The 16,495-nt window shown below is 40.9% G+C and overlaps 1 protein-coding gene across 2 annotated transcripts in view; it reads right to left on the reverse strand.

The window, feature by feature from the left end:
* CHODL (chondrolectin) overlaps nucleotides 1-16,495 on the reverse strand; it is a 38,736-nt gene that overhangs the window by 8,910 nt on the left and 13,331 nt on the right. For both annotated transcript variants that reach the window (XM_089508130.1, XM_089508129.1), the window contains exon 2: nucleotides 2,186-2,498. In XM_089508130.1, coding sequence (XP_089364256.1) covers nucleotides 2,186-2,498 — 313 coding nt within the window. The remainder of the gene's footprint in view (nucleotides 1-2,185; nucleotides 2,499-16,495) is intronic.

The raw sequence follows: 16,495 nt of genomic DNA on the forward strand, positions 1-16,495 counted from the left end.
AACTAACACAACTTCACAGAGTGGACACCCAAACAGTGGCTAGCTACTATATGCTTGGATGTAGAGTTTGAGACCGCCCATGAATAGAGGCCAGAGGTTTTACAAGAGGGCTGGGCCTCATGTGTCCAACCTTGCCAACAGGGGGCAGACCTAAGCTATTTAAGCTGTCTTGCCCCCTCATCAGCCTCTTTTGAAAGACTGCATCCTGCCCTCCCTCCCTCAGGACACTATGGACCTGTTTGGTCGCTTCAGGGCTAGGTAGGAATTATCTCCCCTTTTCCCAGGGTTTTTGGTCTACCTCATACTGTTTCTAGGGATGGGCGATTGGCTTGGGGCAGGATGTTAAATAGGTTTCCCTTGGCCTTAATGGGGGTGTGGGAAAGATCAGTGTGCACCTAGGCACCCCACTGAGGTGAAAGGTCTGGATCAGGGTAGCCTTTACATGTCAAGGGCCATGGGGGCTGCTCATGAAACAGCCTTTGGGAAAGATATTGGGGTTTTACAAACTCTTACAAACTCGAGGGGGTTTGGGAGAGTGTGCCTCATATCTACATTCCTATGATTAGCTGAGGATACAATGTGAGGATTCGGTTGCCCTCAGAGTCTGGTGTTTTCGCCCTATGCGAAGGCTGAAGAGGTAGTCTAGGTAAAGACACATGGCTTCAGCTGAAACTGCATCAGGATATCACACTCAGTTGAAGTCTAGAGAGTTACTGCTATTAGTTTAGGTTTCTCTCACCCTCTACTGCCAAGATTCTAGTCTATGCTCTAGGGGTCTCACGACTTGATTTCTGTAACCTCCTTCTGGCAGAGCTCCCTTTTTCTCATCTCCGTCCTTTAATTTCTGTCCAGCATTCAGCTGCACACATTATTACATCCGCCCACCACTCCAATCATATCTCTCCTTTTATTATCATCCCTTCACTGGCTCCCCCTCCCCCTTTGTATTCAGTATAAGCTCCTGTTGTTGACTTTTAAAGCCCTGCATGGGCTGGCCCCTCCTTATTTATCAGTCCTTCTTTTTCCTCACCTTCCCACTCGGGCCCTCCATTCTGGGAGTCAAGGTCTGCTGTCTCAGCCTAGGATTTTCACTGCCCCATCCCAGATTCGTCCCTTTTCACTTGCTGCCCATCACTCCTGGAATCTCCTTCCCCCACGAACACGGGTCATTACATCTTTAACCAGTTTCAAAACTGAGTTGAAGACTATCCTGTTCAGAGAAGCGTTCCCAGGCATTGTGTGACTATTATTTGTTATTTGACATTTTAAATTTGTTGCCTGCTTTACTTTATTGAACCCTTTCCTGTATTGTTATGTAGTATTTATATGTATTATGCTATTATGTCTTAGATTGTATGTCATGGGCAGGTTTACTTTATCCATTTTATTGTTTGTATGTACAGCGCTGTGCAAATATATAAATAAAACATCATCATCATCATCATCATCATCATCATCAAGGTTTAAGGTCTAATACAGGCCCATTATTTACATCCAATTTACGTGTCTGGTCTCTTCATTGCATAGTGGGGGCTCAAATACTAGATAAGACAGATGGGAAAAGAAAAAAAGTGCAGGCTGTTGTGGCGACTAAACAAAGACAAGGGGTTTATGGAAGAAAAAGGAAAAGATTAGGTAGGAGGAAACCATCAGAGAAGAGAGATGCAGTCTGATACTTTCACTCTTACTCACTACATCTAAATTATCATATAGTGGTGGGATAAGTGATTTTGAGTTCCCTAACAATATGAGCTCTAGGCTGTTGACTAATCTACTTAATAGTAATTTTGCCTGTTGGCTCCATGGCAGTGGGATTGTGGTCCACCCTGGACTTTAGTCTGAACTGAAGAGGAGGTATCCAAAGTGCTGAACCTATTTGGGGGCTAGAACTCAGCATTTAGACTTTCAAAATCTGATCTAAACTCAAGAATTGGATCACAGAGAGCCAGCAGAGTTCAGTGGTTTCTGCACTGACTACACTTATGGAAACCAGGGTTCTAATCCCCACCCAGCCATGAAAACCCACTTGGGCAAATTACACTCTCAGCCTCAGAGGAAAACAAAGTCAAAAATTCCACGATACATTCTCCTTAGGGAGGTAGAAATTACTTCAGGGCACACAACAATAACAAAGGATGACTGCCCTATTCACATGGGAAACATAACCAACTTCACCTATATTTACCTGAAGAGTGAACTGCTTCCATCTGTCCATTTATAAAGGTCAGGGCAGGCACTTGATGTAGTTTGACCTTCACCACTTCTCCATAGCCCTATCCAGAAGTCCCCATCAGAAATCCCAGGGCCTGATTTTGTGAGGTTCTGCAACATACTTTCTATCAGTTTCTGTTCTGCTTCACTTTCAAGGCTCAGGAGCACTCCACCTTCCATTTCACAGCCTTGGCGAGCCTCCTGGAAACCCACACGTCTGGACAAGTCTTGAAAATAGGCTATCATGTAGCAAGGATGTGTTGAATCACCATAGCATATCTTTTGACCTTAAAAAGTGAATAAAAAAGCATGTGTCAATATACACAGTGCACTTGCGTCATACACGGGTGCACTATACGTGGCTTTCAGCTCACGCTGAAAGCCACACGACAAAGAGAAAATGGTGTGCGTGCACCGAGCTGCACCACACCATGTGCGCAAGCTCCATTAATTTCAATAGGGCTCAAGCACATGTGGAACTTGACTTACGCAGCGGGGTCTGAAATGGATCCCTGCATAAGGCAAGCCAGAAAATTCAATAGTGACAGAATCTTCTGCAGAAATGTTGGTGATACCAAAATCTAAAAGTAATTTTAACTGGTTACATATTATCATTCCCTTGACCAAAATGGTCAGAGTAATCTAGCAATGAAAGATGAAATCAGATTGTTATTCAAAGGTAAAAGTGTTATAGTAATAAAGGACTTCCGTTGCCCTCAAATAGAGTGGATAAATGCATGTTTTGATCACAACAAAGAAATAGAATTACTCTCTTTTATTATATTTAAGGTCTTTTTAAAAAGTTTTTTTAAAGGTATTCATCTTAGCTAATTATTTTTATTATTCACTTTATGAATTGTTCATCTACTGACTGGTTTTCATTAATCGCTTTTATTTGTTTGGCTATTATTTTATATTGTTTAAGTTGCTACATAAACCCATTTATTAATTAAGTTGGACATAAACCCATTTATTAATTAAATGTACATTCAAACGTTGATTTAGAATTATATTCAAACACTCCCTTATGTCTATGGCTCCTACTCTCTCAACCACACAACATTGCAGCTACAATCCAGAAATTTATCAGCAGTCTTTGACAATAGATACTGTCTCTGACATTAGACAGACTTTGACACTATGGGTGTCCAGCAGAGGTATGGCACAATACCTTTTCTTTATAAATAACAAAATTCTTATTTAATTAACATATATGTATGATTGTGTGTGCAGTATTATAATAATGTATACAATAAATATCTATAATATACATGCCATAATAATTTATCATATTATAAATATGCTGTAGAGTTAAAACAATCCAAGAAACAGGAATGTCATGGCAAAAAAATAAATCACCCTGTTTTTAATGTTCTTCCCCTAGTTTCCCATGAAAGCATGATTTAGATCAGAAAGTTTAATATCTACTACACTGAGTGTGAAATGTCATCAAGTACCATATCAAAAGCATGACATATTTAATAAAGAGTTGGCATGTATTTATTCCTGTCTTGGTTTCATAAATTATACGTTCTAACTCTAAAAGGACAAAATTGTTAATATCCTGAACTAATGTCAGAACTCTTCAAATGCACTTTCATAAACTGTTACTTAACCACCAGCATTGCACCATTGCTTCATCTTTTTCTTCCTTTATATTGTTTTTGATATGAATGCAAGAAGGTATGTGATCTACTGAGACAAAGAGTGCATATACACAGCAGAAATTATGCAGTTTGACAGCCAATTTAAGTGCTGTAGCTCATCCTACTGAATTCTGGAATTTGTAGTTTTACAAGTCTTTAGCCTTCTCTGATACAGAGTGCTGGTGCCTCACAAAACTGCAGATCCCAGGATTCTGTAGGATGGAGCCCAGGCACTTAATATGGTGTCAAACTGCAATATTTCTACAGTGTTCTTGGAGAAATGTGATTCCTAGTCAGATTTTCTGCATAGATATATGGGTGAAAGGGGAGAAAAGCACTCACTGGCTTGTCCATTAAATTGGTGGTACTGTACTTTCTGGGACACTTGATCACACTGGCTAGTCAGTCCACAAGTCTGTTTGTGTGCATCTCTCTGTGAGTATAAATTCTTGCATGTCTTCTATTGCCTTTATATTACAGAAAGCTGGCATTTAATGATGATCTAATTTGCTCTTTTACACATCTAGATGACTTTCATGAAGGGATGTGCTCAAATCTTCTCAACCTGGCAGGCACATATTTGCAGACTAGAATTCCTAATATCCTCATTCACCATACTAATAGGTGATACAAGGATGTGAGGAATTCTGGTCCTTTCCATCTGGATGAAGTTAAATTGGGAAAGGCCTTGATGCAATTCCTATCATTCAGCACTGATTATATTAACCTAAATCTTAGCAGAGTAGGGAAGGCAAGAGTTCAAAGCAGTTTGTTATACATTTAAAGTGCTTTATATATTTTAACTAACAATAATTATAACTAATGGTTCTTACACAATGGTAAGAATGCTATTTGGTTTCAAATTCCCATTCAGACATAAAGATCACTTGAGTGGGACTTGTGCTAAATCTTATCTCTCAGTCAAATCTAACTAAGGCTGTTGCTGTGATGGCAAACTGATATAACTCCATGCATGATACCCCTAGTAGCTTGGAGAAAGACATGGGATGGAAATTTAGCAAAGTTAGAGTAACCAAATAAATATATATATGATATATGATATAGTATTTATTGCTTGTCAACACTAACATTGTGGGGCCATGCAGACGAGCGGCAAAGAGAGGCGCGAAGCCGTATCTGCACCAACTGTGCCAGGACTGTGGAGACCACACAGGTCCACTCCCGACACGGGCTACCACTGTGGTCCTGAACTGGCCCACCATCAGGAACAGATTGTATCCACTCCATTTTGCCAAGATTCTTTTTCGTTGGTGCAGCTTTAGGACACATTCAGGGCATATGTTGTCTAAATGCCACCCCCAGCACAGCCCAAAGCTGTGTCATTTTGGCCGTCTGTTTTCGGCCTGTATCTTTCATATTCCTCAAATGTGTTTTTAGGAACGTTAGCAGCTAACAGCTACATTTCTATAGCACTTCATACTGAACTAAGCAGTCTCTAAGCAGTTTACAGTGCATAAGCTAATTGCCTCCAACAAGCTGGGTACTCATTTTAGCCACCTCGGAAGGATGCCAGGCTGAGTCGATCTGAAGCCCCTAGCTGGAATCGAACTCACAACCTTGTGGCTGTGAGTGAATGGCTCCAGTACCTGCATATAACCACTGCGCACCAGGGATCACCACCAGGAAGGTTTACCTCCTCCAAATATCTTTTTATATCTCCCATTGAACTAGCAAAACTCTCCCCTGCATAAATTCATCCCATAGTTTTGTATACTGACAGCAATTTCATTATACTATTTTCTGCTAACAGGAAATATAACTTTGGCTGCACTCCAGATATACTTCCTAGAGTTTCATTCAACTCATTCTCATTAACCTTATTGACTTGTTCTAAACAAACACACATAAATGTAATTTTTGTCAATAATTGTCTGATATTGACATAACAGAAATAAGCACAGCAGGTAGCCATATATTTAAAACAGGAAAGATCAGGGGAGGCACAGAAAACAACTAAAATGTTTTAGGCAGTCTTGAATTCATTAAGCCCAGGTGGAAATACATTATCTGACATAGAAGATTCAAAACAATTTATATTATCTGTTGCATAAGAGTAGGGTTGCCATAATTCTGGACCTCCAAACTGGGACAAATGTAGGACAAAAGTAGGACAACATTTTCAAATGTAGGACACATTTTTTTAAAAAATGGAGGACATGCAAAAAAATGATGATTTTTTAAAAAATGTTAATATAAATGCATGTTTCTTAGGCATGATCAAAATGGAGGACATTTTGGCATTGTTCCTAGTCAGATGGCAGAAATGTACTTCCCTCTCTGGCTAACCTCCCCCCCCCATTCCAAACAGCATATTTGGGCATTGAAGAGGAGGAAGAGTGGAAAAGGCAGAGGAGGAGGAAGAGGAGAAGAGGAAGAGGAGGAGGAAGAAGGGGAGGAAGAGGAGGAGGAGAAGAAGAGATGGAGAAGAGGAGGAGGAGAAAGAAGATGAAGAAGAGGAGGAAAAGGAGGAAGAAGGAAGAGGAAGAAGGGGAGGAAGAAGGGGAGGAAGAAGGGGAGGAAGAGGAGGAGGAGAAGAAGAGATGGAGAAGAAGAGGAGGAGGAGGAAGATGAAGAAGAGGAGGAAAAGGAGGAAGAAGGAAGAGGAAGAAGGGGAGGAAGAAGGGGAGGAAGAGGAGGAGGAGAAGAAGAGGAGGAGGAAGAAGATGAAGAAGAGGAGGAAAAGGAGGAAGAAGGAAGAGGAAGAAGGGGAGGAAGAGGAGGAGGAGAAGAAGAGGAGGAGGAAGAAGATGAAGAAGAGGAGGAAAAGGAGGAAGAAGGAAGAGGAAGAAGGGGAGGAGGAGGAGAGGAGGAAGAAGAAGAGGAGGAAAAAGATGAAGAAGAAGGGGAGGAAGAGGAGGAGAAAGAAGAAGAGGAGGAGGAAGAAGGGGAGGAAGAAAAGGAGGCAGAAGAAGAGGAGGAGGAGAAAGAGGAAAGGCTCTTTCCCCTGCCTGGCTGCCTCCGTCGCCATTTTGCCCCCACCCACGGGATTCCCCCCCCCCCAGAGACGGAGGCAGCCAGGCAGAGGTTTGAGGCTTGGCTTCAGCCGTCCTCCAAGCCCCAGCCAAGCCTGGAGGACTCCGCGATCGCGGAGGAGCCCCCAGGGCATGGCTGGGGCTTGGAAGACAGCCGTCCTCCAAGCCCCAGCCAAGCCTGCAGGACTCGCTGGGGGGGGGGAGTCCCGGCGGCGGGGCCAAACCGGGGCGGGACCGTGCGGACCCGCCCCAAATCGGGAAAGTCCCGCCCCCAGGCGGGATATGGGAAGCCTACATAAGAGGAGAAAAACCTAATCATGAATGAACCATCCAGAATTACTATTTCTCTAAGGAAAATGCGTGTGTGTGTGGGGGGGGGTGTATTCAGGGGTAGCCTCCAGCAAAGGTAAAACTGTGTAACTAGACTATAGTTTCAGACTACAATTTGGCAAGTTTTATCTATACATCACTATTCATTCATTCATTCATTCATTTTTCTTTTCTTTTCTTGTAACAGTGCAGAGTCTCCTTGAGAAATTCAATGTTTTCTGCCTAAGAAATGAGCAGTTGGCTTAGCACAGGTAGGTACATCTGGATCTCAAGAGAAGTTGCTTTCCTATTGCTAATGGAAGTTGAAATTTTATTACCTTTTATTTTTATTACTCTTTGTCCCTAGTCCTCACATAGCCAATTATGGGAGTGGCCTCTGCTGCACTGAAATCTCTCAATGCTATATTAGTTGACAACGTCTTAGCCAAAATCTACGCTTGGGACTCTAGCATCATCACCATTTTTCTCCTGTATGATTTTTAACATCTTTATCTGATGAAAATGCCAGTGAAGCTTCAAAAGTTTGCCTAATCTATTTTATGTTTTGGAGCTGGTCCCTAAAAAGGTATCATTATTCACTGCTTTTGGATTTTATTGTATTTTGTTTCTCTAAGAGTGTCCAATCTCATAACATTTCTTCTTCAAGTTCTATCAGGAGTGGATAGAATACCCATGAAAGTTTTGATGGCTAATGTCTACTCCAATAGTAAACTGTACTACACCATTTCCCATATTATCCAGAACTGGGGTGGCTGGAAATGACCCAGACTTTCAGAAGCAACAACTACCATAACTAATGGGTGGGGGAATGAAGACAGGCAAAATTGGCAGAGTACTGTAAAAAAAAAAAGTCCCTACAGCCACATGGGAATCCTATTCCTCTCCACAGGAACTCAAGGTGGTAAGCATATCCACACTACTGTCTCAAGACAACCCAGTAAAGTAGGCTAAATTAAAAAATAGTAAGTGGTCCACATTGACCAGTGACTTTCATGTCCAGCTTTCCTACTGCTATACTTTAACTACTCAAGCAGCAATAAGCCGTTACTATAAGCTGCTTTTCACACTATCCCAAATCACTAATTAGATGTTTTCCACCCTTTCCTGAACTCAAAGGGGTGGAAAGATACCCTTCTACACATTACAGGAATAAATTGTAAGAATTTCAGACTGGCGAGACCTTTCTCTGTGATTTCCTATTGTGAGTCTGATAGAGAAGACAAAGAGCAATGACCTATTCACCAACAAAATGTTTGCCCCTCTCCTAGGGCCAACATACCAGTGATTAAACACTATTAAATAAACACTATTACAATAGTGAATACAGAATTGTTGGGAGAAGGAATCATACTTCTAGAAGAGGGCTGACTGGAATGGAAGAGCAATGAATTGTGCACTTATCTTCTGTGAAGAGGTATTTTGATTTATATACCCCTTTACTTGATTTCTTGTGATTTACATTGCATTGCATTATGCATCTGGAGTACTAGATCAAAAAATAAAAATAAAAACAGGACATAAAATATTATTTCATGTCAACAGTGGACTTACTGGAGGTATCCAGTTAGCTATTGTAGGGGAAAAGATGCTTAGATAGATGGGACTCAATAGGGCTCTTCAGAGTCCTGACAGAACTTCTAATCTTCAACAGTTAAGTTTCTCACAACAACAAGCATATCACATAGATGGAAACATGGGGACCAAATCCTGCAACCAATTCAAATGCAATTTCCAACTCTACATCACTATCTTCATATTCAGATATACAATTATGCTATCACAGAATCTAGTAGCATCAGACACATCAAAAATCTGTCACCCCCACGTATGCATATTAGGCAGAGACACAAGAGATGTCCTACTTGATGCTGCCCCTGGGCTCTGAAATCCTATGCCATCATATTTCCCATCACTATATAAGTGTGAGAGCTGGATCATGAATAAAACAAAGAAAATGAACTCACATTCGAGATATAGTACTGGGGGGAAAAAGTTCTGCAAATAGCGTGGATTGCTAAAAAACAAAAAACAAATCAAGCCTGAACTCCCCCTAGAAGCAAAGATGACTAAATTGAGGCTGTTGTATTTCTGCCACATTATGAAAAGGCATGACTCAGCAGTAAAGATGCTAATTCTGGGAAAGGTAGAAGGCAACAGGAAGAGAGATGACTGCATACAAGATAGGTAGTCTTAATCAAGGAGGACATACTCTGAGTTTTCAATATGTGCAGAACTATTGAGGATAGTGTCTCTTAGAGGTGTCTTATTCACAGGCTCACTATAAGTCAAGGTCCACATGAAAGCAGATCAGAAGATCAAGGGCTAAAGAATGTAACAGCCCTACACATGTTACTGGACTGCAACTGTTTACATTTCCCCCATTTCCCCCACTGGCTGCCTATTAGTTTCCAGGTCCAGTACAAGGTGTTGGTTATCACCTTTAAAGCCCTAAATGGCTTGGGTCCAAACTATCTCAGGGACCGCCTCCTCCCATATAATCCTCCCCGCACACTCCGGTCCTCTGGGAGGAATTTGCTGCAGCCTCAAAGAGCTAGGCTTTTGGCTACCTCCCAGAGGGCTTTTTCTGTTGTCGCCCCCAGATTATGGAACGACCTGCCAGACGAGATCCGTCAACTGACATCTTTAGACAGCTTTAAAAAGGCTGTCAAGACTCTTCCGGCAGGCCTTTCCGGAATAGATAACCCTGGCCTCAGGAACCCTGTTCTTATGAGAGTCCCCAAGGTCCTCCTTGGAAATGCTACCGTAGTTTACTGTTTTATTTGTTTTGTTCTGTTTTGTTTTTGTCTTGTAATAATGTGTATGTGTTAATGTTGTTTAATGAGTTGGTTTTAATTATAATTGATTTAATAATTTTTAAGGGGGGGAGGGAATTTTGATCTACAATGTATTGTATTTTATCGTTGTTAGCCACCCCGATTGACCTCAAGGGGCGGGATATAAATAAACTTTTATTATTATTATTATTATTATTATTATTATTGATGTAGACAAAGACAGAGACAAAGATGTACCACCTGAACATAGCACTTTGTCTGGTCAACACTAATCCACAAAAGTGTACACTACATATCTATTCATCTTTAAGATGATACAAAATTCTATCAGGGCACCCTATTAATTCTCTCACAGCTTACTATTAGCTGATTAGAAGTTTCCTGCTGACAACAAGGAAGATTTTCAGACTAGCGCAAAAGCACTGGTAAAACATTGTAGATTGTTTAGGAAGCGCAGGTGCGTGAAAACCTGCTGCGCTTCCTAAACGTCAGCGAATCGTCACTCCCCTCCAGTGTCCTGGAATCGTTCAGGGAAGAGCCATTTCCCATAAATGGAAACTTTCACTTTCCTCTTTCCAAATGATTCAGGGACGCTGGAGGGGAGCGAAGATTCCCTGACATTTAAGAAGTATGGCAGGTTTTCACACCCGTGCTTCTTAAATGATCCAGCAATGTTTTACCAGTGCTTACCCGACGGTAAGCACTGATCTGAAAATCTCCAAGGATATGGCTTGGACAGTTGCTTGGAATGCTCCCCTAAACTAATTCTCACTTCCCCAGCTTTCAGTCATTGACACTACTTGTTTAACTCCTACATAGTTTGTAAAATAACAATAAAAATCCTTGCTCATGATTTTTGCCATCCCTCCATTCCCCCCCCCCCCCAATATTTTCAGCTTCCCAAACCGTTTTTCTATCACTCCTATATAATGAGATAAAATGGATTGTGACAAACATCCAAAGATGGAGAAGATTACATAAGCATTCCATAGGGATAAGGATGAGGAAAGAGTCCAAAAAAGGAAGTATGGGGGGAAAGACCTAATATGGATTAGACATGTACAAATTCAAAGATGTTCCCCAGTGTTTTCACATGTGTTTCTTAACAATTAAAATGATAATACAGTATTAACTTCACAAATATATTTGAAGAGGTACAAAACAATGCAAGCTTGGAGTGGTTTTCCCCCCCATTTCTATAAATCCTAACCATTTTTAATGCTGTATGGAAGTTCAATCTGAGTATTAATAGTGTCCAACAGAAAGTGTCCACTGATGTAATAGGAAGGGGAGCTCTCCATTGTCACATTTTGACTCTTCCTTGATGTATCACAGGAGTAACAGCCATCCTATCCTATCACATTGCCAGAACTTTCATCTGTTTCAGAAGCCAAATTCGTGATGAATTGCATTAAGTACTATTGATGTTTTACTGCAGCATGTCCTCTTTTGTACCATCAATGGGATTTAATCTACATTTCAGGATGAATCATATTACATTATGTCTCTTTAAAAATTCCTGCTGCAGCACAATTTCTTAACTGTACTCCGCACTGATTAGACAGAGAAACAGATATTAATAACTTTTCCTTCTCCACATATCTCCCTCTTTTGATATTTAGACTCGTCTTTTTACCCTCTTTCTTTTAGTATTGCAACATGCAATCCACAAAGCTGAATCTCATACATAGCAGCCTAGCTAATGCTTGGCGATACATATCCATATTTTCCCTTTCAGGTCAGTAGTGGGGGGAAAAGAAGGTTGTCACACTTCTATTGGGCCACCATATTGCACTGGCATTCTGTTTTTCTCTTGGTGGTCAGGGAAGACTACTAAAGCAGATTTAATCTTATGAATGGATATATCGACTAAAGATTTTCTTATTTATTTTTATTTTTCTCAGAGCACAAATATCCCTCCCAGACATGTTCAGTGAACTCAGAATTTAAAAACACCAGATGAACAAACAGATGAGCTGATGACATTGAAGTTTATCACTCTTACCTTTAGAACGGCCCCTGAGCATTCTAAAAGGGGCTGTTCCTGAAATGGGGAGGTGGCGGGGAATGCTGTATATCACACAGCGAGAATGCCTCCGCCGCCAAGCATTCCCCTTCCGTTCTGGGAGCGTTCCCCAAGGCCGATTTTCAGGAATGCTTTCTCAAGCGTTCTCAAAAATAGGCCCTCTAGAACGGAACAGAAGGGTCCCAGAACGGAAGGGGAACGCTTGGCGGCAGTGGCGGCGACGTTCTCACTGTGAGATATACAGCTTTTCCCGCTGCCTCTCGTTCCAGGAACGACCCCTTTAGGAACGCTCAGGGGCCATTCTAAAGGTAAGTGCGATAAACTCCACTGAAATGTAAATAAAAGTACCAATGTATATACAGCAATGAAGGTGTGGAAAATACAAAACAAAAGGGATGGCAAACGTATAAAAACAATGTGAACAAACAAGAGTTCAAGTGTACAGTCCTCTCCTATATCTCACCATAATTTGACCCACAAGCAGTTTGTAGGATGCTTTTCCATGGAAGACTAAAAACAAATGGTATTTCAATCTGAAGCTTTGAAATGTGCATTTTTTATTTATTTGTTTATTTACTACATGATTAGACCAGTTCCACCCCTCCACACATCAAGCATATGGAAATTGCATGAGATTGATGCATAGATAAACAGACCTGGGAACTGGATATCAATTAGCTATCTCCATGAATCAGAGAAACATTTGGTCTTCCATGTCACTGCAACTTCTAGCACCCTAGCCATCATAGCCAGTGATGACAGCTAAGGGGAGCTGAAGTTCAACAACATCTTGAATGACACTAATTCTCCTTCCAAGATTCAAAGTGTAACTTCCAATATGAGTCAAAATTTGTAAACTGTTCATTTACAACACTAAAAGAACCTCTGCAGAAGGGAAGCTCTTCAGATATAAGTACCCTTAGGATCAGAGTTCATTTGCACATTCAAAAGAAACAGGTTCATCAGCACTTTAACATTCATGGATTTCCCAAAGAAATGCACAAGTTCAATTACCCAAATCAATACAAGGTAAATGCTTTTTCAACCAGAAAAAAAATGGATATTGAAGGAGCAAATGAAACACTGTTTTACTTGGTTTAATTGGTGTGGCTTTATTGCAGGGGAAAATGATACATTACAGTATTTCCTGATAGCAATTGTGCGCCAAACTATTAAAATTCTGTCAGCTTTACTTTTTCCTTTAAGTGGAAAATGTCTGCTTTTTGGCATTAGCTCTGCTTCATATATTTAAAATGCTATAAAATGAAAGCAAGGCTCACTTAGTTGTTTCTGTGATAGATGCCTTCTCCTATCCACCCCTGTTGATCACATGGACCTTATGGCTGTAAATTATAGGATCAGAAATGGCAGAACGCCAGTGCTCTTTTTAAGAGAAAATCTCTGGAGGGAGCTTCAAGCATCCCTGTATCTTAAACTGGTAATGGCTGTGGCTTTGTAAGATCTAGACGCACACCATGAAATGCACCATGATTCAAGCTGATTCCAGGCAATGCACCATGCTCAGTCTCTGTCACATGCAGGTTTTCACTGGTGCAGCCAAAAGCAGCACTATCAGGTAATGCTAGACTTTTGTACTTAATATAAGCATTCTATTTGTGCCTTTACTTTCAACAAGTCAAATGAATATTCGAAAGAATGTTGTAGTAGCTGTAAGCTGAAGCATTCTTTAAAATGTTAAGGCAAATGTGAATAGACAGGCATACTTTAATTTCTTCTGCATATATCCTCAGATACAATTGATAATGATTCTCATTATGTATCTAAAAAACAGCTTCATTTATATACCACTTCATACTGAACTAACAGTATCTAAGTGGTTTACAACTGTAAGCTAATTGCCCCCAACAATCTGGGTACCTATTTTAGCGACCTCAGAAGGATGCAAGCCTGAGTCAAGCTTGAGCCTTTTCGCTGGTATTGAACTCGCAACCTAGGGCACACAAGGGAGGGGGGAGTTACTCACCGTACTCTCCCCCCTCCATGTTGAACACATGGCTGCATGCCTCATTCTGACCTCACCAGAAGCCACATCACCAGCAAGGCTCTGACAAGGAGCTGCTTGGCTGGCAAGGCAGTGATGGTGGCCCCAAGAAGGAAAATCTAGATAGCAAGGCAGCTTTACATCACTTTCATGCTGCTGTGTGTGGTGCTCACATGGTGAATCTGGGGGAAGCTCTGGAACAGAATACTTTGGACAGTGCCTGGGTTACTTCAGCTGGTGTAGATGCACACCTGATGACTCTATACACTGTAGAGAATAATACTGCAGTCTACATCCACCTGAAGTTATTCCTCGTTCTGGTTTGATATTTGATGACTTTGGGTTGATCTCTGGTTGATCTGGTAATACTTCAACTGTTCAGTAGTAGGGAGTGGTTGTTTTGATAAAAATAAATGTTTCCCAAAGAAGAGCTTGAAATTAAGTCACTGATTATCTCATTAAAGTATCGATTTACTAATTGTTTCCTAGTGAGTTTGCCTAACATTACTGATTCCTCAGTTTACTCTGAAATTAAAAATATGCTTTAATGAATTGGGTTGTTAGAAGTCATTAGAATCCATTGGTCACATTCTGTAAAACAGGAGGATCTACCTCCTCAGAAGAACTGGAGGTTGTCTAAAACTGAACAACACTGAGGAATGGGATCAACTGGTCTTTACATGTAAAATACTTGCAAAAATTCCCAGAGACAACATGACCTGGAATCAAAATCAGCCTGAAGTGGCTAGGTGAATTTACTTGTTTTAAAGAGATGGCTTTTAACTGGTTGTTTAAAGTGGCTAAAGTAATATTAAAGGGACTCATAGTTGGCATAGATAACCACTGCACTGCATAGATATAAGGTGCTGCATTTAAGAGGAAAAATCAAATGTGCAGATACAGTACGGGTAATACTTACTTTGATAGCAGTATGTCTGAAAAGGATCTAGGAGTAAACATGAGTAAACAGTGTTGTGTGTGGCAAGAAAAGCTAACAAAATTTTAAGCTGCATCAGAATTACAGTATCCATTTCAAGGGAAGTAATAGTACAATTCTATTATACTTTGGTCAGACCTCAGGTGGAACAGTGTGTCCATTTCTGGGAACTAAATTTTGTAAAGGATATTGACAAGTCAGAATATTTCCACATGACTGCTACCAAAATGGGAAAAGATTGAGAAATTAACTTGCATTGGGCATGGTTGGGGGCGTTGAGCATGTTTACCCTGGAGAAGAGAAGATGGACACTGTTAGTTCAGTATGATATGATAGCCATCTTCAAATATCTGAAGGGCCCCTATGTGAAAGATGAGGCAGGCTTGTTTGCTGATGATCTTGATGGGACCCAACCAATGGATTAAAATTACAAGAAAGGAGATTCCAACTGCCATTAGAATATGGAATGGAGTAAAGAGCATGCTTATCAAATTTGCAGCTGACACCAAATTAGGAGGGGTAGCTAATACCCCAGAGCATAGAATCAGAATTCAAAATGACCTTAACAGATAAAAAGGCTTAGCCAAACCTAACAAAATGAATTTCAACAGGGAGAAATGTAAATTACTATATTTAGGCATTACAAATGATAAGTTCAGATATAGGATGAGTGACACCTGGTTTGACAACAGTACATGCAAAAGGGATCTAGGGAGTCTTAGCAGACCACAAGCTGAACATGAGTCAATAATGTGATGTAGCGGTTTAAAAAGCCAATGTGATCCTAGGCTGCATCAAGAATCCAATAGTCATGTTGTCCAACAGTCTGGGATTCTGGGAGCTGAAGTCCATAATCCCTTAAAGAGCACACTTTGGGGACCACTGGTCTAGACTGAGGAAAATAGTAGTGCCACTCTATCCTACTTTGGTTAGGCCTCACCTGTAATACTGTGTCTATTTCCGGGCACCACAATTCTAGAGGGACATTGACATGCTGGAGCACACCCAGAGAAGGGCAACCAAAATTATGAAAGGTCTGGAAACCATGTCCGATGAGGAGTAGCTGGATGGAATGTTTAGCATAGGCAACAGATGTGGCATGATAAACCATGTTTAAATATTTGAAGGGGTGTCATATTGAGGATGGAGCAAGCTTGTTTTCTGCTGCTCCAGAGATTAGGAATAGAGCAATGGATTCAAACTACAAGAAAAGAGATTCCACCTAAACATTAGGAAGAGCTTCCTGACAGTAAGAGCTGTTTGACCATGGAGTATGCTGTCTTGGAGTGTGTGGAGGAGTCTCCTTCTTTAGAAATTTTCAAACAGAGGCCGGATGGCCATCTGCGAGGAAGAATGCTTTGACTGTGTCTTCATGCATGGCATGAACATGGCATTGGACTGGATGGCCATTGTGGGCTCTTCCAACTCTGTGATTCTCTGAATAGGAAGAATTTCTTGACAGTAAGTTGCCCAGCATTGGAATGTTGGAAGGTGTTGAATGTCTCCTTCATTGGAAGTTTTTAAACAGAGGTTTGACAGACACATGTCAAAGATG

The sequence above is a fragment of the Sceloporus occidentalis genome, unplaced genomic scaffold, assembly GCF_023333645.1.
Source record: "Sceloporus occidentalis isolate IW3139 unplaced genomic scaffold, rSceOcc1.0.p SCAF_2, whole genome shotgun sequence".
NCBI lineage: Eukaryota > Metazoa > Chordata > Lepidosauria > Squamata > Phrynosomatidae > Sceloporus > Sceloporus occidentalis.